The 27,111-nt window shown below is 37.8% G+C and overlaps 1 protein-coding gene across 3 annotated transcripts in view; it reads left to right on the forward strand.

Annotated features, from left to right (window-relative positions):
- The window catches only part of epha3 (eph receptor A3), a 102,065-nt gene that overhangs the window by 65,692 nt on the left and 9,262 nt on the right, over nt 1–27,111 (forward strand). For all 3 annotated transcript variants that reach the window (XM_072397256.1, XM_072397257.1, XM_072397258.1), the window contains exons 6-15: nt 805–929; nt 5,947–6,109; nt 6,865–6,970; nt 7,439–7,503; nt 8,651–8,776; nt 11,779–11,964; nt 15,693–15,754; nt 19,015–19,224; nt 21,185–21,334; nt 21,877–22,070. In XM_072397256.1, coding sequence (XP_072253357.1) covers nt 805–929; nt 5,947–6,109; nt 6,865–6,970; nt 7,439–7,503; nt 8,651–8,776; nt 11,779–11,964; nt 15,693–15,754; nt 19,015–19,224; nt 21,185–21,334; nt 21,877–22,070 — 1,387 coding nt within the window. The remainder of the gene's footprint in view (nt 1–804; nt 930–5,946; nt 6,110–6,864; nt 6,971–7,438; nt 7,504–8,650; nt 8,777–11,778; nt 11,965–15,692; nt 15,755–19,014; nt 19,225–21,184; nt 21,335–21,876; nt 22,071–27,111) is intronic.

Consider the following 27,111-nt stretch of genomic DNA (forward strand, 5'->3'; position numbering starts at 1 on the left):
CTACATTACATCCCAATTAATATTTTGCTTTTATGTTATGTTGGATTTGTTTTTATTCTAGCTGTGTAGCAATTTTGCATTTCCTGGGTCTTGCCTGGGTTAGAAACATTCCCTTTGAAAAGTTGAATAAGTATTTTAGAACTGTATGCTTTTACGCTTATTTTACTTTGTACTTCATACTTAAACAAAAACAAACAAAACATTATATCTTTGAAGTTTGTTTCAGCTGCAAAGGGTCTTTGAGAGACAGCGATAAGGAGGAATAATGAAAGCAACGAGCATTGAGATATATCTAAAAATGCTCCCCTTTTATAATTTGTCATCTAAAATACTTTTTTTTTCTTTTTAATAAACATGAAACTGTAAAAAAAAAATAAAATATAATAATTTAAATCACAATTTAAAATTGATTGTTTTACCAGTAACACTCAGTTTATGCTGCCCAAATGGAAGACCTTTGAAGTTCTGCTATGTTAGATTCGGAGCAGTTGGAAACAGGCAAATGTATCAATATTTTCTTTTAGTGGGTTAAAGATATAGGCATATAGGTTAGGTGCCTCACAATTTGTGTTAGTATTATTTAGGAATTTGTGTGTGTGTGTAAGCAGTCATATTACAGTTCAGTGTCATGTTCCCCTTACTACCCCGGGCCACGGACTATAATGCAGCCCCACCAAGCAGCAAACTGAATTAGGCTAACAGGAACTATAGATAATTTCCAGGATTCAACACCAAGGAGTGAACTTCCAATGAACCTTACTTTAACAGAACGTTCTCACTCCCTCCTTCACTATGTGTCTGTAGCTCCCTCTCCAGTGACAGTGATACGGAAGGAGAAGACATCTCGAAACAGTGTCGCCCTGTTCTGGCAGGAACCAGAGAGACCCAACGGCATCATCCTCGACTATGAGATCAAATACTACGAAAAGGTAGGTGCTGAAAATCTGACTCTTAAAAATGTACCTGGTGTGTCATCATGAACCATAGTTCTTCAAGAAGACGTTCAGCTTTTCTAAAAATACAAGTATCTCTGCTCCTACTGAAAGTAAGATGTCAGGATTGTCACCTCTCTATAAGTTTGGTAAATTCAAGGCTACAGTTGATATATGACTTGTTAATTTGTGGGTTTAGACTTGTTGGTAGGCGAATTTTGCTATTGTGCCACTTCAGCCTTGTTATGTCTCCTAAGGATGTATTAAAGAGAAATTGATATTGCCTTCAAAGATGGCAGAACATTTTTATCTGGGAAGCATGTGGGAAAAAGCCTTTGGACTCCTACTCATGCTTCCCACGTTTAGGCCCATGAGCATGTTCATTAGTTTCATTCATTAATTTTTAAGAATTACTGAATCTAATGGATACAATTCTGATGATTCATTGCTACTAATTTGACACTAATTTGATACAATACATTATATCATAGTGTTGTTTATAATGCAAGCGTTGTGTTTTCCTAACCTTAGCCTCCTTGTTTTAGATACTTTACCTTCATCAAGTAGATTATATTGGTTAGAATAGTGATAAAACAGGGTGTAGGATGAAATGTGATGACATTGTGTACCTCTGTACGAATCTTTGTGTCTAGTATCACAAAAAAAAAATCAATATATTATGCTTTCGGGATAATTTTATGTTTTGCTTTGAGATTGACTTCTAATTTTTAAATTTAAATAGTTATCCGATTGATTTCAATGATGGTTCCTTAGAGTCTAAAATAGAAGCACCCATCACAGTAACCAAAGCAATATACTGTGAGAGATGTATGGCTTCCAACATGGGGTTAGCATTTTTAGGTGTATTTTAACCAAAGCCATGTTTTTCTAAACCTAAAGAATAAATTTTGACCCCTGAAAAAATTATTACCGTATTTTTCAGACCATAAGGCGGTGGGCCTAATGTATGAATATATTATGGTTGTGCTTTCTGACCTAGAACCGATTTTATGTGGTACACGGCGCTCAAAAATCAGTCAAAATGTTTTAGTATGGCCTTGGGAAGCTACGAAGCTGCACTGCTTGATGGTGTGCATTCATTCATTCATTTTCTATACCCACTGCCCTAAAAATGGCTCCTGTTAAGACACATGCTTACGAAGTGGATTTCAAACTCAACGCTATCAGTCACGCAGTACAACAAGTGAATTGAATAACGTTTGACTTATCTGAGTTTTGTTTCATTTAATGCGATTTATGTATGAAAATAGACCCGTTAGCAGTCAATCATTGATATTGCGCTTTAAAACCCGGTGGGCTTTATAGCCCGAAAAATACGGTAACTGCTGTAACAGCAACTTAATTAAGAAGAAGAGTTCCACACAGAGTGAAAACCCCTGTTTTAGGTGATGGGTCCTCCACCACCACTCCAGCCTCTGGAGGATTGATGGGATAATAAACAGATGACTTTGTTGTTTTTTATACTTCCTCACCCAGAAAGATGCTGGTGTTGATAATTTCCCTGCACATTGACAGATGATGTTTAAGGATTACCCAGCATTAATGGATGAACAGTTGTGTCTGTTGCCTTACACCACTACTGTGTGTAGAAATTGTATGTGTATGTGTGTGTTAATGACGCAGCTGTGCCGAACAGGCCTTTTTTCTCTTCATTTTTTCACAAAAGTGCCATGAAGCAGTCTTTTTTTATGATCACTGATTTGAAAAGAACCAAAACCTCTATCAGCTCTTTATTCCTCTCCATTACGACTTTTTTCCTGCCATTCGTGTTTGTTTTTTTTCCTGCCATTCTTCTGTCCTGGCTCCTTTCTCTTCTTCCTATTGTTACCCTTTATCTCCATTTTCAATCATTCCTTCTTTCTCTCATGCTGTTTTCCTCTACCGTTAGCTCCTTAATGGAGACACGTTTCACAGCAGACAATAAATGTAGCTGTGGGGTCCCTCGTTCTTCCTAGAAGAAAATTAGTGCAGAATGAATTATACTAGCTTTTAGCACCAGTGCTGCACTATGGCTGACATTTGATGGTTAAATTAGGCGTGGATACAAGTTTAATCACTGGCTGATTCAGTGTCTATGTATTCTTTCACATGCGTGAGTATGAGTACCCCAAATCAGTTTGCTTGAATGCCAGCACTAGCCTCTAATCTCTTGATTAGTAGGCTGACAGAAGCTATTTCCTCTCTAAACTCTGGTCTCTGCTCAGCCATCCTTAACTAAGAGGTGAAAACAAGGCTGAGAAGACAGTGTGAGAGAAAGTTAATGAGTGATACTGTGTTGGTACTCACTGCAGGTCTAATTGTCAGCTGTTGTTCTCTTCATTCACAAACAAGCTCACTCATTACAAATACATTATAATTATAAAAGGGTAGAAAACATAGTTGTAGAGTTAAAGAGAAATGTCTGGGCATTTCCACTGTTGCTTGGTCAGTGTCTTCAAGTGACTGCTAGACATATACAGTCACATATAGACACAATCCATATTTTAGGATTCTTCTACAAACAAGGATTTTAAATCATTTAAAAAAGTCCTTCACCATAACGCATGGTGGGGGACTATTGTGTGGCAAGCAGTACATTGAAGCACAAAAAGTACAAATTCCCCACACAAAATAAAAGACAGCTTTGGTGAAGAAAGGAATTTAATAATATATCCACAGAATAGAATTCATCAATGATTTCAGTCTGGGCTGTTTCAATGAAGAAAATTGAATATTATCAATATCCATTCATATTATTCAACGTAATATACCTTAATCCTTGTAAATATACATAAAAAATAGATTATGGGGGCAAACCAACGTCCACTAAAGACAGTTATAAAGTACAATAACAGCTTCTCTTTTTGGGGATTAAAAGTCAAACACTATTTTGTGTAAAATGCAGAATAAAGAAAAGTTTAAAGAGGAATATGTTTGAACAGTGACTTATTGAACCCTCTTGCCCTCTCAGCTCCTCACATACATACACTCAGCCAGGAAGCCTTGGCATCACATTTTGAGGCCGTACCCTTCTGGCCCTAGACCAAGCATCACCTTGCGACATGTTTTAATTTCTAAAATTGCTCCCACCACTGCAGACTGTACTTCCATGTCTTGCAGTCATGAAACCAAAGGCTCAAATGTCTTACGTGTTAGGGGCCAAGGGTTGTTCATTTCCTATCCTATATATGGGAGTAGTTACGGAAGGTTTGGTGATTTTCTTGGGAATTCCCAACCAGAAAGCTTCCCAGAAGGAGAGAGGTGTTTCATCTTCTGGAAGTCTGCACGATCTGTATGATCTTCCTGTCACTCAAACCAGCTAAGGGGCGCTTTGTAGCCGATAAGGTGTTTCCAAGTGCACTTTGTGAAAATAGAATTTGTGGGAGTATACTTTGCTGATTTTTTTGCATGTTTTATCATCTTCATCTGGAGAGCTGAGAGGGAGCTTCAAAACCACTTTAATTTACGCTGTTTATTTAGTCTTAGACAAAAGGAATGCTTGCTGGAACCGTATATTTCTGAGACTTCTGTTGCACATATTCTGTTGTTCATCTATAAGTGTATATGCACATGAGCACTTACTGTTTGCATGTGTTTTACTTGCTATAATTTGCTACAGCTTTGTTTAGATTATCAAGGCAGAGCACAACACAGAGTCCTTGTTAAATTCTAACAGTGTTCGGGTGAGACACGCACACACAATATAGATGTTTTATTTATTGTAAATGTATACTTTATATATATATATATATATATATATATATAATTTTGATTTGATTTGATTTTATTTCATTTTAATATTTATCAAAAACGATCATGGGTTGCACCTGTGTGTGATTTTTAGGGGATCACATGTTGTCCTTATCACTGAACAGTGACAAGCTGCGTGAGATTTAGAGTTGTGATGAAAGGTTGTTCCAGCGTAGGTCTGGTGTATCAGTTTCATCCACACTCATATACCAGTTTAAAAAGCTTTGTGACTATAAAAACTCTGATCCACCCCATTAATGGGCGTGAAGTTTCCTTCGGACTCTGATTGTGCGTCTTTGTATGTGTGTTCATGTCTACAAGTGCTGTTGCCGTTGCCTGTTCAAATGAGCATTTGTTAAAATATGGGTCTGTAAAATGAGTATTTGACAAAGGCTGGACAGGGTATGGCTTTGAGTGGTTTTTATGAGTTTGCCTACATTGCAAAATGAGCAGCTCATTTTTCAGGATAGTTGAAGTCATCCCTAATAGGTTTTCATTTAGATTTAAGATCCACTTCGTGCCTTTTTCCCCTTTTACTTAACTGTTGTTCCATAACTTAGAAGTGGGTCACGCATCGTGGTGTTTTTGGTCATGTGTGGGGAATGTACTGGCATAGCAATTCCTATTCTGAGCAATTTGAAATGGCTATGAAGCAAAGTGAGAAAATATCAGCATGTGGAGCAAATTATTGTCTGATCAAGTGATAATTCCTTTTGTGTTGTAACTGGATACATCCAAAGGTGAAATATGGGTGCCTTGTCACTGTTTTTTATTTTCATTCTCCTACATTTTCATTAGGTCTAATTTTGTCCGTCTGAAAACTCTAAATCACTCTTTTTATATGTTGTTACTCTGTACATCCTCTCTTTTCCCCTCCTCCATTAGCTCTCTGATTTTTTTTCTCTGCAATTTTTTCACCTTCCACATCTGGAAACAATGTGCAGAACCTGGAGTGTAAATCCTCCTGTTGTTCTATCAGCAGAGATCAGTAGGACAGAAGTCATAAAATATAAGGGGCATAATTCATCAAATTGTGAAGAAAGCTGTCTGGGAAGTCTGGGCGTGTATGCATGTGCATTTGTGTTGAACTGGGCAACACTATAGGGTGATACACAGTGTTGTACATATTTAATGCAAATTATATCCATGATGATCCCAAACAAGACAACTCAGATATATTAGATGTGAACAAACTTTATTTGAAAAAATTGATAAATGCCTCACAAATATTTAATTCACTCTTGCTGTCGTCTACGTTTTACAGGAGGAGCAGGAGACGAGCTACACCATCCTCCGTGCTCGAGGTTGTAATGTGACCCTGAATGGTTTGAAGCCCAACACAGCCTATCTGCTTCAGATCAGAGCTCGCACCGCCGCTGGATATGGAGCCAGCAGCCCCAGTTTCCAGTTTGAAACCAGTCCCGACTGTAAGCTCCACACAGAATAGTCTGTACAGACTACTGAAAAAATAGCTGAACTGATTACATTTTCTGCAAATGCATTTTATGATTCTGAAAGTGACGAATGATAATTAACAATGAAGTCATTCTAGCTGGAGAACACATATGCAGGTTATTTTTTTCTTTTTTTTTGAAAGAGGAACCTTTATATGCTTTGCTTTAAAAGCTGTTTTAAAATGCCTTGCAATGGGATTTCTTTCCTCTCTGTTTGGTATTGGTCAAACTTAGACATACAGGTATTCTTAGGACCAAATACACATAGTGTAATTCAATAAAAATAATTTTTATAGCAGTATTGAATTTTCTTAGGTCCTGTTCAGTCCTGAAAATTTGAATTTAGTTCTTATTCCAGGGGGAGAAAAGAGCTGTCAAAGCATATATTTTTTAAATCAGTCTTCTCAAGTATCAGTAATACCCTTTTTCAACCAATGCTACCTAGTGTTTGGAGTATTTTAAACAAAAGGAATTAGTTTGAAAAGTTGGTCAAGTGCAAACCATGGTAATATCAATAGATATGTCATATTCTACAAGTTAAGAATAAAAGATATGCAATGTTTTCCATTTCAGGGAAATTTGAGCACCAAAGAACAACTGAGTCACCTTCATTTGCACGAAAAACAACTGCATAGTTGCTTTCGGGTATTGAAGGGTAAATGATCCTCATCCTTTAACGATTGTTGTTTAAAAAAAAGTTAACACAGCTGTTACTGTTTGTCTTTTAGCAGCCTTCTCGATCTCCAGTGAGAGCAGCCAGGTTGTTTTGATTGCCATTTCCTCTGCTGTGGCCATCATCCTGCTCACTGTGCTGCTCTACGTCCTGATTGGCAGGTCTGTCCACCACCACTCGTCTAAATTCTCAGCTTGTGTTTTGTCACCTTCAGTCACAGCAGTCCATTTATTATCTATTTTCAGCTGGAGCTGATTGTTGATTAAATGTGTATTTTTCAAGGTGACTTTTTCACCTCATAATGATACATTCTACAAATTTCTATTCAAATGCTTTTTTTGAGGCTTTATTTCTACTCTGTAATGTAGGTGTGTGTGTGTGTGTGTGTGTGGGTGGGTGTGTTAATGGTGTTTGCAAGCCTGTGTGTAGCTTAAGTTGGCAGTCAAAAGTGTTCAGAGAGAGGATAAATCCATGGCACATTACAAGATACTCTCTTGGTTTATAACAGCTGGGATTACACACTTACTCACACACACAAGGCTCTTACCAGACTCCTGGCTGGAGCAGTGGGTGAAGTCTTATTGGGAGATGTTGCACTACTTCTGCTCTTTCTCTCTCTGAATTTGTAGGTTTTGTTGCCGCAGCAAATCCAAACATCCAGATGAAAAGAGATTGCACTTTGGCAACGGCCACTGTAAGTATGCTGGGCTGTGTTTTTGTCAGACCAAGTTCAGTCTTTTCTCATGCAGTTTGCCATTCATTCAAAAGGAAGAAAATTAGCCTATTACACTAAATCTAAATTTGATGGTTTGACCTCAGCACATGTCTTTGTCAGAACAGTTTCACACGCTTTGACCAACAATGGGGGTTTAAGAACAGATGCGGAATTTCTGAGCTTGAGGTGGTTTCCCCATTACTTTGATTTGGTTGGCCTTATAAAAAGACAAAAATAAAGATGAGACCACATTGAAAAAGAAGTTTCTCAGTCAATTTAAAAACCAATCCAAGAGTTTTAAATTATAAAGGGAACAAATTTAGATTGTTTTCCTTCTAAGCAAAAGGGAATCCGGAAAACAATGTATCAGTTTAATTGTATCTAGACAGAAGTGTTTTCTAGTAAGTTAGTCATTTATTCTCCCTAGTCAAGACCTATTGATATGGCTTTATATTATGTTAAAGTTATTCATGTAAAACAGGGTGAGGTATGAAGATGACAATTGACTAACATTTTCTTTATATACAATTTCCTTTTTCTTTTGTTCACTTTGTTCCTACATTTTGTTATTTATTTGGCATCATCTGGCCTTTGACCTTTACCAAGGCCCCAGAATTCCCCAGGCATTGAACAGCCTCTACCCACTTCTTCATGAATAGTTAGGATGGGTCAGATGCAGAGAATAAATTTCAGCAGGACACGACTACTAAGAGACAGCTGTACTACTGAAATGATGGCTTTAAATTTTATGTCTGTATGTTAGAAAACAGTACTCGCACACCTATTGAATCTATAATGACTCTTCAAAATGCATTTTCCAGTGTATCCAATTAGATTGGAATATACCCAGAAATGAATAAGAATATAATTGTAATTAATGTTGTAAAGCATTCTGATATGATATGAGCTCATTGAGTCCTGCTTTAATAGAAAATACCCTGAACATGAGCACAAGTGTTATCACACAGCCTTACTGTTTTAGTGGAATCTGCAATAATCCACCCTAACATGTATCGCATGGTGCTACCCCAGACTTTCTTTATTGTATTGTTGTTTTTTTCTTAATTACAAAAAAAAAAGTACATTTTTTAGCATATTTAAGTTTCTTTTTCTTATGTTGTTGCAGTGCGTCTGCCAGGTATCAGGACTTATGTTGACCCCCACACTTATGAGGACCCAAGCCAGGCTGTTCATGAGTTTGCCAAGGAGCTGGATGCCTCTTGCATTGCCATTGATAAAGTCGTGGGAGCAGGTGAGAATGGGCAAAGAAAAATGATCTCTCTACATTCTCTACAATGTTACTGAAAATGTATTATCCTGTGGATATCTAACTTACCAGTTTGGTAAAGTGATCAAAGGAGAAGTCTGCCAATGCTGAAAACATGTGCCAGTCACACCCAATTTACAAGAAGAAAAAAAATATATATATATACATATATATATAAAAGTAAAATAGTAAGTAGCAGATAGATGTCACTTTTTTCCCACTCTGATGTCATAGTTCCTGTCTTCTACACTTTGCATAAATGGCAAAGACACACCAAGTGTACAACCACATGAAGGAAAATGTAAGGCACATAGAGCCCTTATAGGTCTACATTTTCATCGCAGCTGGCTGCTTATCTGTGTGTCATATACTGCACGGCTGGGAATAAGAAGGTATTTAATACCTCGACTCGATGTCCCTACTCTCTACTCCTTACCTTGGATGGAGAGAAAGAGACAAGCTGGTTCAAGCCTCCCTTTCCTTTGTCCTCCCCTAACTCTTTTCCTTTCATTCATTACTTTTTTCACATACTCTCCTCTTTCCGTGTACTCCCTGATAACTTTAGCAGGAGTGCAGACTGGAGGGTAATGCATTATGATTCATGTCGACATCATTCAGAATAGATGGAGACCAAAGAATATAGTCCATAAGAGCAGACTGGTCTCCAGAGCCCTGCCAGCCCTTCACCCTGTAAAACTGTCGTGATAGACTGAGAGTGTAATGCTGAGTAAACAGTGGACTACATTACACCCCAGAATACATTTTTCATAGTACAAAAACAGACACAAAACACTTTTTATATCTTTTAACATTTGTTGGATTATTGTGGTACAAGACCATGAGTTCCAAAATCAAATATGGAAAAGTTTCTTGATGACCTTCTATCAAGAACTTATGTTAAATTCATGGTTATTGTTGAACTGATGAATGCTTAAGTTGGATTTATTTATTTATTAGTTGTCATTTTACATATGGTTTTGATTTTGACAAATAAGCATAATTCTACTAGATCATACAACAAACACTACAGTGAACTATATTGTTAATGTGCACGGTGCATAGTAAAGACCAAGTATATTTATTTTAGCCTTTCTTCATACTGGTTTGAGGTTCTTCTTCACATTGTTTAAGAAGTCTGTTCTGCAGCAACTGTCAAAACCGATTCTGGACATTGTAGCAGCATGATTAAAAGAAATATATATGAGAAAGCCATAGATGTCCAGATCCAAGTGCAACAGAGAGGAGAAGAGGCCAAAATTGGGCTTCTTTCTGTTCAACTATTTTAATTCCAGAAAACGTGAACTGAACACTGCCATGATGTAAACACTATTGTCCATCAACTTTGATGCAACATACTACTCAACTGTGTGATTTTTTATTAAGCCACATAAGAACTCTGATCAGTATACAACATACCTCCTCCTTCTCCATCCCCGTCTCAACCCCCATCTGTCTTCATTAAACATGCTAACGGGACTTTGATCTTCTTGCCAATTGGTGATTGTGTGTTAAAAGACATAAAACATATGCCCCCTTTTGCTTACATGGATCAAACTTTGACATCAAAGTTGGATACCTAGCTCTATACAAAACAGGAAAGGAGTGAGTGTCCCTAATCAAGCCTTATTTCACTAAGATCTTCTTACTCGGAGTGACCACATAAAAAGGTGCCTCGGCCTCGCTCGCCCGTCCACTGCTGAAGGCTGGACAAATGGAGCACTGCAGGGACGAACAGGCATGCTTTCGCTATTTATGCAGGTTGTAATTATTCTGGTTTAAGTTCTTCCAGACACCACTGCTTTACGTCCAGAGTTTGACCCATGCTCTCTGATCCAGAGCTGCTGTGGGATGTGATTGTACTAGATGGAGAAAGAGATCTGCACGTCTCAGCTCTGACATCATCTCACATGAACGCACTCAATATGTGTACACATATTGTGGTGTAACATACTCTCACATTCAACACATGTACACCGATATGCACACTGTACTCATCTTCTAAACTCCAGCCAAATGCCTGTCACAAGGTCTCCCTTTGAAGTGGCCAGACTACCTAAAAAGCATGTATGTGCACACACACTGGCTCACACTTCATCAGATATACACAGGCATCCTCTCACCAACAAAGCATGTTAATTGATCTGTCCCAGAGTTCATGTTGAGTCATTCTGAGTTTTAATTTGACATAGAAATAATGTGTAAAGTCACATTACTATCAACTCACAGTCTATTAGGGGGTGGATTCAGGACATGCAACAATTCTATTGATTTATAAGAGTTAAGTATTGACAGATGCAAAAAAATCAAATAATTTTCTGATCTGCAGCTTTTTCTGGCTGAATCACTGACTGGCATCCATTGTCACTGTCAACTGAACCCCTGCTATTAATCAGTGCAGTACCACTGTCTCATGCTATGCTTGTTAGCAAACTCTCAAGGGCAAAACTGGAAACAGGCTTTTTTGCATCTATTGCAGTCAGCTTGGTGTGTTTAGAGGAGGCAGCTGGTTATCCAGTTAGCTCCCTTCAGTAGATGTAGTTAGCTATGCTAACCCACACTTTACTTCATCTCAGTGGCACAGGCATAAATACAGCCACAAGAAATCCCACGCACCAGCTCAATGTTTTTCACTGTGAGCTAACAAGTCACACAGCTCGGAATTGAAAAGGATATTTTGGTTGACTGTTTTATAAAAGGCCCAGCACAACACATCAAGCTCTCTCACTTAGGTATGAAGTGCGCTGCATTTGTCTCATTCGATTAAATACAATTTTGCAACTGGATTACAAAACACACACCTTTGAAGATCTAATCTACGGGATTTTGCAAGTCCTTTTTTATGAAGAATTAAATCTTTCATGACAATACAAATGTTGCTGATTCTCAATTCTAATAACTGCACATTTGGAACAAAAAACTATCCCTATTTCTAGTATTAGCAAGCAATCGTACATCTGAACTGTTTTGTTTCCATGTTTTGTCCTCAGGTGAATTTGGAGAGGTGTGTAGTGGTCGCCTGAAATTACCCAGCAAGAAGGAGATCTGTGTCGCCATCAAGACTCTGAAAGGAGGTTATACAGACAAACAAAGAAGGGACTTCCTTGCTGAAGCATCAATCATGGGACAATTTGACCATCCCAATATCATCAGACTGGAAGGGGTGGTAACGCGCAGTAAGTACATCCACAATGCATGAGAAAAAAAATAAATAAACTCTAGGAAACTCTTTAGTCAGATACAGTTTCAATTATACCATTTTGCTCAAAGATCATCTGTGATTCTAGTATCATTGTTGTTTCATATGTTATTATTCTGTTAGGTGTTACTAAATTTAATTCACTTTTCATTTTTTGGAAACACAAAGTTTGATAGTAAAGCCCAAGACAGAACCTTTGTATCCACATTCCACCACTGATCCTGCTTTTGCGGAGACCTTTTACTGATTCCAGATTTGCAATCTTTTTTGACAAATGACTTTAAAGGGGCCAACACTTCTGTAAAAGAGCAACGAGTTTTATTGAGTTGCTGTGGTGTAAATCTCTGCAGATCAATGTGCTGTGATCAAAGCCTGTGTCCAAAGTGGGCATAAATCCATAAATCCATATCTCTGCCTTGCACCCCTCTGGGCCTCTTTATAAGACTATCATTAGCACACAGAAGGCCTCTTTAAAAGGGAATGACTGCAGAAAAAGGAAATAATGAGTCTGAACTTTGTCGCTGTGAAACGGGTCTGGCCTCTACCGCTCCCTGAAGCACTTGACTTATTAAGTAGTTCTGCTATTATGGTTATTCTAAAGACCAGAATGAAATACCTGGAGAACTTTCCCTCACTGTAGTTTCCCTCTTTTTTAATCTCATTTGCTCTACTTTTCTTCACCTACTTTTCTTTCCCATTAACTTGGCGTCTTAATCGCTTGTTTGAATTCATAAAGTTTGAATTCAGTGAATTGACTTTTTATTGAAAACAGTTATTCCTGAAAAAGAAACTGTCATTGTTCTAAGCTGCGTGACGTAACAATGACCTCAGATCACCTGGAATTAAAGTCAGTTTAACATTTTACCATAAAAACAAATCATTATTATGAAACCAAAAATATTAGACTAAGTTTTGTGCAGAGGATAAAAATATTTACATTACTTAAACTTTTGTAAGGAAAGCACATCCACTCACATATTCACCTTTGTTTCAAGATCATTTTCATTCAGCCTTTGAGACTGATTGCAGAATGCATCTTAAACCACAGTTTGTGCAAATGTCTACTCAGTAAAAAATCAGCAAGTAGCACAGGACTGTGGTTGTATTTAGTCCTATCAGTCTGCTTGAGACTGATAGGGGAAGCCCCGTACTTTTCTCTGTGGGTGCATGTGTGTGTGTTCATGACATTTGGAGGGATGCCCTGAACACATGTGCATAAGTTGGAGCAGCATGAGTATGGGGCATAGTTTCAGAGGCTGCATTTGATATGCTCTTACACAGAGACACACACCTACACATGCAAACACACACTGCTGAAGGGTGATTTATTAAGCTGCTCCTGTTAATTCTTAATAATCCTGAGACTTTCACACCCCATTTACCTTGTTGCTGCTTTTGGCCGATTCACGTACTGCATATTTGCAGGAACACACACTCACTTACTCACACTTGGTATCTTCTTGTTCAAGCCTATACACACATCCACACTTGCACACATCCACTCACACATGAGCTGACAGAACAAAGAATCTTGGGGGTTTTTATCTTGATTGCCAAAGTTGAGAATAGGGAGAAAGAGGGAAGGGAAGAGGGCAGGAGGCATGCAGGGGGGTAGGGTATGTGTGTTCCTGTTGGCAAGTATAAAAGTCATGCACTGGTAAATGGAACAATCCATCACGGACTTTTAGAGATTGAGGGTGGGTGGAGCTTTATAAAATGCAATTTGTAAATTCATTTTAACCTCAATTCAAAAGTCAAAAGTTCAAACAAAAAAGACTTCACTGACCAGTTTCATTTTATAGAAAATATAAACTAATTTAACATGATGCCAGCAACACACATTAATAAAGTTTGGACATTTTATACCTCCCTTCTTTTGAATTACACTTTCTAACCTTTTAAAAAGTGACATGAAGATACCAATTATTACAGTTTTTCACGATGAATGTAACCATTCTTGCTGAAGAATAGCAAGATGTGACATATTTTCAACAGGAGACAGTAACATAATCAAGTCATGCTATGGGAATTCATGCACCCCTATACCATCAGAGAGGCTGGTGAGGTCTGGATGATCTTCAGCAGATGGCATGTGAAACCAGATGTCATCCTCTCCTCAAAAGCAGCTGAAACATGAAATCATTCTACCACAGAACATGTGTTCATTGTCTTTTTGACAATCAGAGATAACCTTGTCCCTGATGAACTACAAAATACTCCACAGCCAAAGTGGATATATTGATGGTGATGGAGGCATATATATATATATATATAAATCTGATATATTGGTGTTGAATGTATATTTTCTAATCACAGGATTTTTAATTTGTTTACCAATGAAAATCATTCCCTTTTGTATATGTTAAGTAAAGATTTGAAAGAGTTTATATATGAATGATTTTGTTGCTTGTGATGGACTGGCGACCAGTCCAGGGTGTATCCTGCCTCTCACCCAGTCACAACTGGGATAGGCTCCAGCCCCCCGCGACCCCTGTTGGATTAAGCGAGTATAGAAAACGGATGATTTTGTTGCATTTTAGAAAACTTTACAACTTTTTAGGAAACAGGGTTTGTATATTTGAATCATGAGATTTTTTGTTTTGATTTGCTTTCCCACTGATTTGCACTTTTAGTACTTTTTGTGAGAAAACATGTCGCTAGCATGTGTTAGCTGTGTAGTAGGTCACAGCGCCCAAAAAAGAAAGTGAAAAAAAAAAGAAAACACAAAAAAAAAACTCTATAATAATTAAAGGTGTTTTCGAGAAAAATATAAGGAAAGACCAGCGTTAGATATGAATAAATAATACTGAATTAGGCAGTACCTGAAATACTCTTAATGATAGATGAACTAAATTGATCCCCAGTTATTTTTTTCTGGTGAGGGCAATAGATTTACAACTTTTAACACTCAGTTCCATCACCCTACAGTTTTAGCTTATGTCATTCCTATGAAAACAAAAAAAAAACCTGTCGAAGCAGATGTGGGGAGGGACTCCTATTAATACATGCAAGAGAGCTAGAGAGTGAAGGATGGGCTGATGGGAAAAGAGAAGCAGGGATAACAGAGAAAAGGTAGGTCAAGAATGAAAGGGGCAGGTGGGGAGGGGGGCACATTAATCAGAATAAGAATGGAGAGGAAGCATACGGCCGGTGCTAAGTCAAGAGTGAAGCAGAGAGAACAAAGCCATCTGGGACACAAACAAGTCCTGACTCAGTCTCTCTTCATTCAACAGTAGGTGATTTAAAGTTGCCCTTTAAAGGTTTTTTTTCTATTCCCCTTGTAATAAACCTTGTGTTGGCCGCGGTTTGATCATGTACAGATGATAACAGACAGATTTACAGCTGGATTTACAGTTGGATCCTCCACGGAAATAAAGATGTCACACTTTGACAGCTAAACTGCTGGGACCCTAAAACTATGACAAGGATCATTTCATTCTGCTGTTTGTGTGCATGTGCGTGTGTGTGTGAGTCTCCGTGTAACAGACAGAAAATGGTTAAGTTCATCCTGGTCCCTTTCAGGGCTCTTGTATATCTGCCTGAAGTCAAGTCCCAGCACTCCCTATTGACTCCTCATGACTTTGCCTGCATCTGAGAATAAATCAGAATTAAACATTTTACTGGAATCTTTTAGTTGTTTGTGCAACAAACAGATGTTATTATTTGTGAGCGATTTGACCATTGGCTGAAATCTCCTCTTTTTAGGTAAACCTGTCATGATTGTCACGGAATACATGGAGAATGGATCCCTTGACAGCTTCTTAAGAGTAAGTAATTAAATAAACACCTGCACCTTTGGAGTCCAGAATGAATTACAATGAACCTCAGAGGTACAAATCAAATACAATTTGGGGAACATGTGTTAGCAATTAAGAAAAAACAGGGAACATCTGTGTTCAGTGCTTGCATTTTTTTAAACACTCAACAAGAACAGGTTGTAAAAACAACATTGTCAGTTGTTTCTGTAGTCTATAAAACAGTGTACTAAGAGAATAGATGAGTTAAAAGTGTAAAAAAATTAAATGATGTCCTCTCCTACCAGAATATACTTTCCTGATGCTATCAAATAAGACACTGTGTTGCAAAAATAAATCCAGAATAATAAAACTGACAATAAAGATAAATAAAAAAATAGTGTAGTGCCTGCCATTATAACCTTTCTGACATTAGACAGTAGCTGGATTTCTTTCGCCATTTTTGATATGCATTCAGAAGACGTGATTAACTAAATGTGAATTCAGAAAATGAACAAAAAAAACCCCAGAAATGTTTGTCTGAAGTGGTTTTTGCCTGTTTTGAAGAAGACTTGCTAAGTGTCTAAGACTTTGAAACATGTTTCAGGAATAACATCTGATTTTGCAAAGAAAAAAAATACATGATTTACCAGCTGTTTCAAGTCTGAGTAGGCACACAGAAAACTGTTATGACTGACCAGATATGATAAAATATTCCAGGTATTTCCAGAGATAAAAGCAATTCCTGATGAAGAGCTTTCCTCGTTTCCCTCTTGAGTATGTCCACCGCAGTTTTTGCTGTTTCTTTCATTTTTGTCTTTAAAGTTTTCCCAGTTGGAACAACTACTTCTTCTACTGAATTACTACCACAAGCAATGCTGTCTAGACAGCCATCCTTTGGTTATAAGACACAGCCAGTAATTTGTTTGCTTAAAATCAGCTGATACCATCCTAATGAATAGAAACCTGACTAGTCTTGACAGCTTCCTCATCAGGGTAGATTGAACAAAAAAGTTCTAAAGTATTGCCTGTGATCTGAAACAGAATTCTAGAATATTGCGTAAATGATCTATGAAACAATTCTTCAGTCTTATCTTGGATTTATGATGACATTCACATTTATTTTCACAGAATCAGCACTGCACCTAGTGTGGTGTGCAGCAACATAGTTGGAGTAATTTAAATCAGTCAGATGAACAGTTGTTGAGAAACAAAAAAAAATGGACAGCCAGTCAGATATGTTTTTTTATTTATTGAGATGATAATATGCAAGTCCAGCTCTGAAGTCTTTCAAGCTCCATAATGCATGATGTTTGTTTGTATCCTGAAATATGAAGTACGTCTTGAACAGCTTTGATTTTCTTTGATAAGCCTGTTTGACCTGTATAAAAAGATTAATTGACAGGAGCACTACTTGGAGTCCTTCAGTTTGACACCAGCCTTGAATATCTATGTTTTATCTTCATTTTCATTTACTATTTAGCTAGGTTTGCTTAGGTTTAGGAATCAGAAGTACTTTGGTAATGTTTGGAAAAAAAATCATGGTTTGGGTTCAACATGAAGTTTATTACATCACCAGTAGAAGTTGAACATTTTTTAAATGTAAATGCAGGTTTTATTTCCTGCTTGAAAAAGAAAAGAAAAAACAACCCATGCTGCTGTTACCACATGAGAATATTTGTTCAGTTGTATCCCCACTGCTTTTCCAGCCAGGAGTGAATTTGATTGTTGCCATGCCTCTGTACTGTAGCTTAAAGAGGAATTGACCTGCTTACTGAAATTAGCTTGAGCACACGAGCCAAGCTATGTAACTCGCATGAAAGCACGTGCGCTCATGCCTGGTTTAGCTATTTTTCCACATGTCTCTGCACTGTATCCAGACATACCCAGGGCGGTGTAGCTGTTATTTCCTCACGTTCTTCTGGAGGCCTGTTCTTCATCATGAAAATGTGTCACACATATAAATACACACACATTCAAGCTTCATAGCTTAGGCATTGTAGCTTATGTCAACGTCCTGAATCTGCGGAAACTTTAAAGAAACTAACCCAGGTGGTCTGGCTAGAAAAGGCTCCAGATGAAATGGGAGGAGAGGTAAGTTGGTTGGTTTTCAAAGAAAAACACACTCATCTTACAAACTCGTCTTAGATTCAGCTCAAAATGACGTGGTCTTTAACAAACACAGCGTAAATCAGTGTAAGTAAAACCCAATTATGACCGTGGATGGAAAACAGAAAGCCACGGAGAAACTGCACTCACATGAGTCAAAAATACCTTAGATACTGTAAATAGATTGTTGGTGATAGACAAAAGAAAAAGTCTGTTTTGCTTAACATTGTTAACTTTCTACTGGTACTTTGTCATCTAAAACTTTTTCTCCTTTCATGCTTCCTCTGTTTATATTCCTTTCCTCTTCAAATATCAGCAGCAGATTAAAGAACATATAGGCTTACACATAAACACATGTCAGTGTATACAGTGTAAACACTCCTGCTTGCCAATGCAAACAGAGAAAAAGAATATGTTTTGTGTTTATACAGCTTTTCATTCACATGCTTAAATGCTGCATCTAACCCTTTTGCAAACACTTAGCCATACAAATCCAGTGGATGATCCAGATGAAATCTCTTGGATGCACAATATGAATAGATTACTTAGGAATTTGATGCGCTGCCACAAAATGCTACATATGGAGTTCTTTGATGTATATACCCTGTGTTATATCCATTGAGAATTTAGGATTTTGCGTTTAAACTAAAAAAAAAATATAAAAATGTATTATAAAGAATTAAAGCTTGAACAAATGTTGACATAAGTTCCAGATGCATGAAGAGATGACGATTGGTATTGGTGATAAATCCAGCTGACACAGAAACTAGGTCAGCTAACTAATGTTAGAGCTCTCTAAGTCTTGTTTTTTTTTGTTTGTTTTTTCGCTTAGTAATGATAATAAAGACCATCATAAGCAGCTCAGCAGGTAGATGACAGAAACTGTGTGATTTGAAAATGAAAAACTTTGTTTTATACCTATATGTTTCCATACATTACATTTCTCGGACCTTGGGATTTAACAGTTCAGTTGAAGATGGGGTACAACATGTCAAAGTTGTTTTTTTTTAAAGGCTAATGAAAATATTGTATCTACTAAAGAAAAAATGTTTTATTTACTGCACATTGCCCAAAAGGTCAAACTCCTTCTGTCTTATTTATAAGATATTCTAAAGGTATGGCATTAACAGGATGCTTTTCTTTTCTGTCATGTGTTTTCTCTTTCTGTCTTTTTTTCCCTTTAGAAACATGATGCGCAGTTTACAGGAATTCAGCTGGTTGGCATGCTTCGTGGCATCGCCTCAGGCATGAAGTATCTGTCAGACATGGGTTACGTTCACCGAGACCTGGCAGCTCGAAACATTCTGGTCAACAGCAATCTAGTGTGCAAAGTGTCAGACTTTGGCTTGTCCAGAGTGCTGGAGGATGACCCAGAGGCTGCTTACACCACCAGGGTAAGTCAAGAACTTGTGTCAAGAACAACATGAATGAACGTATTGGGCAAAGTCCTGGGGCACACTCCTTCTTTTCTGCAGCCCTAACGGTGGCTACAACATCTTATGTTCTCATGTCTGATCTTGTCATCAGCAAAAAATATTTTTACTTTAACCTCCTGCTCTGTCCCTTACAAAACATAGTGAATAATGGAGAAATAGCAGAACACACACACACACACACACACACACACACACATACTGTGGCCCTTTTCTAATTGCCTACTGTGGCAAGGAAGAAAAAACACATTAATGAAAAGAGGGTTGTGATAAGTCAGACAGTGGAAGGTCATGGAGAGGACTATTCCAAGCACTGTGTACCCCAAGGAGAGGGACGGCAACAATAAAAATATAAACGCATTTACTGTGTCAGCCTCCCCAAAAGCCCATGTTCGAAGCTCAACAGGACTCGCCATAATGTGGAACAAAGATCCTGAATATAAGCTAGATAAATCAGGAATTTAGACCGCATACTTTAATATTTAATGCAATATGTCTCCCTTATAAAGGTGATTCAATGCTGAAAAATGGTACATTATATGCAGATGTAACAGTTTGAGACATTTGGGTTGCATCCTATCAATAATCCTATTTCTTTGACTTTCTGTTTGTGTGGAGAATCTCATAATATTTTGAACATACCTTAGTGTGAGCATCTTGGAATCAAACAGAAAGTTTAAGTGGAAAGAATGATCTGAACTCATTATCCTTTCTGTGTTGTAGCTCTTGTTTTGCATAAACAGTTGATGCTCATGATGCCACCGAATTAAATATAAGAGGAGCCATGCCATGCTCCAAACACTCATTTGTATGTTTTATATACACATATATATATATATATATATATATATATATATGTGTATATATATATATATATATATATATATATATATATATGTGTGTGTGTGCGTGTGTGTGTATGTTATATGCATATTATATAAACAGAGTGCAATTTACTGGCTGAAAATTGCTTGTCAAATAAACAGTATGTGTGGCATTTGCCTTTCTCCCAGAAAAATATAAAACTGAATGATAAAGAATAATAAACTCCACTTTGTTCCAGTAAATGACAACCCTTAACTCATTCAAGCACATCCACAATCAGCACTCACTGGGAATTTTCTTTTACCCTGGTATTATAAAGGTTTGTCTTTGCATGTTTTGAATGTTGAATGTTTTTCTCTTTAACTCTTTTTCTCAAAGTGAAATGTATGCATATACATAAGTGACGGAGTTTGACTCTATATTTCATATTTACATGTGTTCCAGTGAACCTTTGTCCACTGACTGGCTCGACCCGTATTTCCCTTTACTTTGGCTACTGTCAGCCCCCTTCTCTCTGCCCCATTTTACTTATTGATTTAACTCATTTTTTCATGTTCCTGTTTTTAAGCTAGAATAGGAAATTCAGTGTAACAAAGAATGAAACACATGAAACGTCAGATTGTTATATGATTGATATGCTCTCCTTTCTTTCTTTGAAGTTGATGCAAATGAATTTTGATTAAAATTACATGTGACCAAGATTTTTGTGAGGTTCAGGTTCAGTGTCTCCATATGCAAGTCCAGACTGCAGACGCCATTTGGATTTAATGCTTTCAGTTTATGAAATTCACTTGCATGTGAATTAAACCACCTAATCCAGATTGCTCTTTCTAGATAATTTAGCAGTACCACCCACCCAGTGCCAATTACACATACCCAGACTTTGGTACTACTTGAAAAATAAACTATGCTTCCTTTTTAAGATTTTAAGATTGTCAAATATCATTGAGCTCATCCATAAAATTGAATTTGCATATGAAAAATTGTAATGCCAGACATCATAGTGGAAATGTTCAAATAATTTGTTGATTGAGAGATTAACTAAATGACTGACATGCCTACTGAACAGATTAATCTTTCTCATGCTGTATCTCAGGGAGGAAAGATCCCAATCCGGTGGACAGCTCCCGAGGCTATCGCATACAGGAAGTTTACATCAGCCAGTGATGCTTGGAGTTACGGCATTGTGCTTTGGGAGGTGATGTCATATGGAGAGCGACCATACTGGGAGATGTCCAATCAGGATGTAAGTGCTGCCCATTTGCCATTTTCTTCTAGCAGTGGAACCAATACACCCACAACACCTATGCACTGCAGGCAGCTTTACAGAAGTTTCATTGATAGGATATAAGTAGAGACATTGGCAAATGTTTAGTTCATGTTCAGAAAGGGAACAGAAGGATTCTTGTACCCGCATTAGCAGAACTGCATTTCAGACAAAACCCAACAGAAACACTGAAAGTGTTCATATTTAAGTACTTTTTGCGACATAATCTAGTCTAATTTGTCAACAGCAGTTGATTACTCTAATTGAGTAAGGTATTTTTCCCCATAGAATCCATGAATTCCATACCATTTTCAACTTTACAATCCAATGGAACAGCAACCTCTTACTGTAAAGTGCAATATTCAAACTTATCTTGTATTATTATAAATAACTTTGCCGTAATTGTCAATGTATTTCCAATAGGATCACTATACACACCGTAGCTCTGATTATGTATAATAGAAACTTCTACCATCAGTTTGATTCTAATTCATTCTGATCTTGTCTGTTCCTGAACAAAGGTAATAAAAGCTGTGGATGAGGGTTACCGCCTGCCTCCACCCATGGACTGCCCTGCTACACTCTACCAGCTGATGTTGGACTGCTGGCAAAAAGAGCGGAACAATCGTCCTAAGTTTGAACAGATCGTCAGCATCCTGGATAAACTCATCCGCAACCCTGGCAGCCTCAAAATTACAGCCAACACCACATCCAGGTATCAGAAGGATATTGAGTTGTTTATTGCTTTCATTTGTGAAGTTTGCAATGTGCATACCTAAAATAGTGCAGAAAAGAAAACACAAAGGGTTCATAATCTCTGCTGCTTTTCTATACTGTTTTGGAAATGTTATTATCTGAGCTATTTTCACATTTTTTGGTTCATATCTATTTGGTAAACAGATGCCTTGTAATCTATCTCTAAAAATAGTTCCCTTTATATTCTAATTGTACGGCAGCTTCGGTTGTATTTATTCGTGGCAGATTCCACCCTGTGATCACAAGCCATTGAGGTATTAATAGTAGTTGCCGTTGCATTTTCTGTAAATATAGCCCAATTTAACATAAGTGATGTAATAGACAATAATGTTAAAGATACAGTTGAAGTGACACAGTTGGTGGAAAGTGGGAGTTATGTTTCATACACCATTGGTGAATTATCTTTTTCAGTGGGAGACTAGGCAAAAGCTCTTTCCTCTAACTTTTTATTGGCAGAAATTACTGCAACCTATAACAACATATATTGACTTTAAAATTAGATATTTTACCATTTTTTTTTCTTTATAGTGCAGTTAATTGCAAAGTCGTGCCGTCACTTTATCTCCCTTGTTCACTTGTTCCCTCGCCCCTTGTTACCTTCTCTTATGCCTGTCTTCTTTGTTGGGACCACCATTCTCCCAGGGGGCTGTGGGGAAGCAGGGTAGCCCATGTACACTTGTCAGTTCTTGGCAGGGAGGGAAACAGGCGTTCAGTCTGCAGCAGACGGCAATGGTATTATGGAGATGTCAGAGCTCATAACATTGACTAATGATTTCTTAAGAAAGTGAAAATAGGTCCCTTGGAGTTTGCATGTAATTTTCTTGATTGGCTTTTAACACTGGGTGAGCACAGCCGGGCCGACAGAGGCCTATGTGGTGATTTATTAGAACTCGCGGATGTGTGTGTGTGTGAGTGTGGTGGCAGCGGCAGTTGCACAGCAAGAGCAGCTGCACTCAGCTCAACACACCTCATTTGTCTTAGGGCTGTCCTGGCTGGCTAATGCACTAACCCCCCTCCTCCATAAAGCCCACACCAAAGCCTTAGACCAGAGGAGAGCATCTGGAGACTTTGGAGGTGGGACCTGGTCAGAGTTTACTGTCCCTGCATGCGGATGGAGAGAGACTGGGGTCAGTGGGCCAAGGTTGGCTGTCAGAGACTAATTATGGGCCAACAGGAGTCCAATCAGGGTTGGAGGTTACTGTCTGAATTGCTTTTCAAGGTGTCTAATAAAAAAAACTGCAAATTTGTATGTTTTCTATATGAAAAAAATGGCTTCTTTGTATTCAGGAAAGTGTGGTTATGGCTGCAGCCAGTGTTAGAACACAACTAGCGGTCCGTCTAATAAATATGCCAATAAATATAAAAATGTAGCAGTCTGTAATGCTGCTTGTTTTGATGTAACCCCAAGCCATTAAATGCAAAAGCCTGTATGAATAAAGTCTACCGTATAATGGTACTCATTTTTACTAGAAATCCCCAGGTTCATTTTAAGTAAGGACTGGGGTAGAAATGAGGATGGAGTTGAAAAAAGTGCTAAACCATTTTTTGCAAAGGGGCTTGGAAGAAAGTAACACAGATAGAGGTTGGAGTAAGGATTCTTATTCCAGTACAAAGCACCTTAACCGAGTAAACCTGAAATTATTTCGCTGAATGCAAGGATAGGAATCGAACACAGTAGTTGGAAGCTTAATAGATGTTAAAAAGTATATGTAGGTATATGGGTGTGTCAGCAGTAGACAACGGTCAGATTGAAGAATCTTAAATTTTCCTGATGCATGAGCCAAAGCTAAAAGCTACACACAAGAGGGTTGCCAGAAGACTACATTTTTCCATCAAAAAAAAAAAAAATGAAACCCCAAAAACGTCATAGTGGTTCTAGCAAACACTATACATAATTCATTTTAAACCATGCCACTTTTGCATCAAACTGCTGTGACTTACTTAGCCAAGGTGGTGCAAAAGAATACTATTCACTGAAGGTGGAAAATGTCACGACTAATTATTACTGTTGAGTAATGTCATTTTCAAAAGTAACTCATTAGATTACAGGATTACCGCCCATAAAGAAATAATGTCCTGCTTTGCTGTGACACTTGCTCAGAAAAGTAACTTGTTAGAATAGTTTTAGATTGCCAAATATTAACACCCATTTGCAATTCCTTGTGCACTTGAATTCTAATGTCAGAGTGAAGAATGTACTGACTCTTAATTGCAAAAGGACTTCAGGCTTAGGAATGACAAATGCAATAACCTGATTACAGTGTTTTATAAGCAGTTTTGTTCTAAAGTAAATATCAAATCAAGCAAGTTGGACAAAGCCTAAGAAGTTGCTGGAATTTGTATCACCTAGGCACAAAAGTTAGTATCAGACTTCTTATTTGACTAAGAAACTTGTAACTGATTACTTGAATTAAGAAACTAACACACTCTTCTGTGGTACCTCCAAAAATGCTGATTATTAATATATTTCTGGATTTTATGTATAATCTTAGAAGTTCAGCTTTTTCTAAAAATAGTAAGAATAAATATAACGCCACTAAAACTAGTTAAGAATCAAATTAAATGAAAAAGTGACAAGAAGGATCATGTCTTTAATGCTGACTACAACTGAATACATATTGTAGGTAAGCTTCGCCATGACTGCCTGGGTCGTGATCGAGTATTGCATCATATCTTTCTACTCTGTCACAAGCGGCAGATAGCAAATGGCCACATGTCAGAACTGAAATGCCCAATATTGTGCCTATATATCTGTGTGGCCTCTCAGATACACTTTGGCTGTTGTCACAGTAATGTATTGAGAGTTAATTTCTTTCCCACTGTTCTGCTCACATGTGCTTTATATGTTCAAGTTCTTCTCCTCATCCACCTCTCCTCTCTTCCACGGTGAGATCTATAAACAAAAGACTACACAGCCCTGGTTATTTTTGAGGTCAAAGGTAGAGCACAAGAGAGGAGGAGAGGAGAAATCAGGTAGACTTTATTCTCTGTGCGGAGTATTTATACTTCTTACTGTTAAAGCAGTGTTTTTTTCTGCATTTCTGTAAGCTGTTAAATTCACAAGAGTTTTTAAAACTATCCTCTGGCGTCAGGCAGATGTTCTCTTTTTTCTTTATTTTTCCCTTCATCACACACTTTGTTTGCCCTCCAATCATCTTGTCCCTTGAGTTTCCGTGAGATGTTGCTCAATGTGTAACTACAAAGAAAACAAAGAAAATGATAAGGCAGGCGAAACAAGGTCATTTGCAGTTAAAATCTCAGAGGAGGCAGCATATGGGGAAAGTGAGAAGAATACTGTGAAACAGTAAGAGTAGTATAGATGAGAGGAAGAGAAGCAAATCAATAATCCCGAGGAAGATTCTCACTTTGACAACCCAAAAGTTAAGGTTGTTTTGGATAAATGTAACTTTGTCTTAACTTGTTTTCTTGCAGATTCATATCAGCAAAAGTCAGTAAAAGTCTTCTCAGGAAAATTCATACTCTTCCTTCTTCCTCACTCATGCAAGCTACCCCCTCCATATAGCCCCAAATCCCCTCCCTCAGACAAACCAGTCTTTCCAGGGGGTCCTCAGGGGCCCTCAGCATTTTGACAGGCCTCTGATCTGGCAGGAAAAGACTCAATCATTGTAACAACACCCACTCCACCACTTCAAGTACATCTTTTTTTCCTTCTTTTTTCCTCTCTTCTCCTGTCTCTGTTTCAGGTCCCACGTCTCTTCTCTTCTCTCAGCATACTGTCTTTTGTCAGGATGGCGCTTTTGTCAGTGTTGCTTAATAGCAGCCTGGTGAATTTCTATTGTAACATTCTTTTATTTTTATTTAGCTTGTCTAAATCAAATGACATTGCATCGCCATTGAATTTGCAGAGCATATTGTACAAAAAACTATACACTGAAACCACGTCACAATGAGAGCACATAAAAATATTTTTTCAGTCTTGTATACTTCAATATTTGTGAAATGTCAAAGTGATTGAAAATAATCTAAAAATACTTAAGTAAAGTATTGTTTAAAATGTCCCGCAGTAATATGAAGTAAAACTCTGAGCTAAAAGATAATGGCCAATAAATGATATTGACGTCATAAGAAGGTTAAGGTAGTATAATGTGATTTATCTAAATGTACATGTCATTTGAAGTCCAGTGGCCTTTTGAAACGTACGTTTTATTACTTAACAGTTCAAAGGGTTTTCACCTGCCTTATTGTACCCTCTTTCCTCTGAGTAACCCGTCCCTGAGTAGCATTTTCCCAACTCACACACACAAGCATTCACAGTGTCTTCAAACCTCCCTACAGATCTGAGTCAGCCAGGCGGAGGTGGACTTCCTGGTATTCTAATGACTTTGTTTACTTTGCCATGAATAGTATTCCCTGTGGGAGAACTACCTTTTCTTTTGGTTCTGTCGTTTCCTACCTTGTTCTATTCCCTTGTGTGTTAGTCTTGGCACAGGTGTCTTTTTCTAATCTGCAAGACAGATACAGCATCAGATACTGATTAAAAAGAAAAAGAAGGAGGAGGATGGGCTTCAAAACTTAATTTCCAATACCACTTACAAGTTCAGTAGCATCCACAAAAAATGCTTCACTGCTGTACCGATCATTCTGTGAATAGTCCCAGTTTTCCTTGACGTGGTTTGACCTGGTTCCCTAATCACTGTGTTGATGTGATCCAGCTTAATAACAGCTAAGGAAACCACATTTGTATAAACTAGAATCAGTAGTGTTATTTGGAACTTTGCCATGTCTTGTCACCCAAGGCTTCTTTCTGACATCTTCAACTTCGTCTCCACTCTCCACCTCTAATATTCTTATCCTACTCTCTGGAAGTGTTTCCACTGTTTGTCCTACTTCTATCCCCCTTTGGCAAACATCAATCAGAGGTGGACAGAACAGTGCCTGCAGCCTTTCCTCCAATCTCTACTGTTGACTGAGCAATCTGAAGCACAGCACACACAGTGCATTTAATTTGATTTGATCCAATTGAAACCATCCACTCTAAT

The sequence above is a fragment of the Leuresthes tenuis genome, unplaced genomic scaffold, assembly GCF_036924035.1.
Source record: "Leuresthes tenuis unplaced genomic scaffold, fLeuTen1.0.hap1 SCAF_12, whole genome shotgun sequence".
NCBI classification, from domain to species: Eukaryota; Metazoa; Chordata; class Actinopteri; order Atheriniformes; family Atherinopsidae; genus Leuresthes; species Leuresthes tenuis.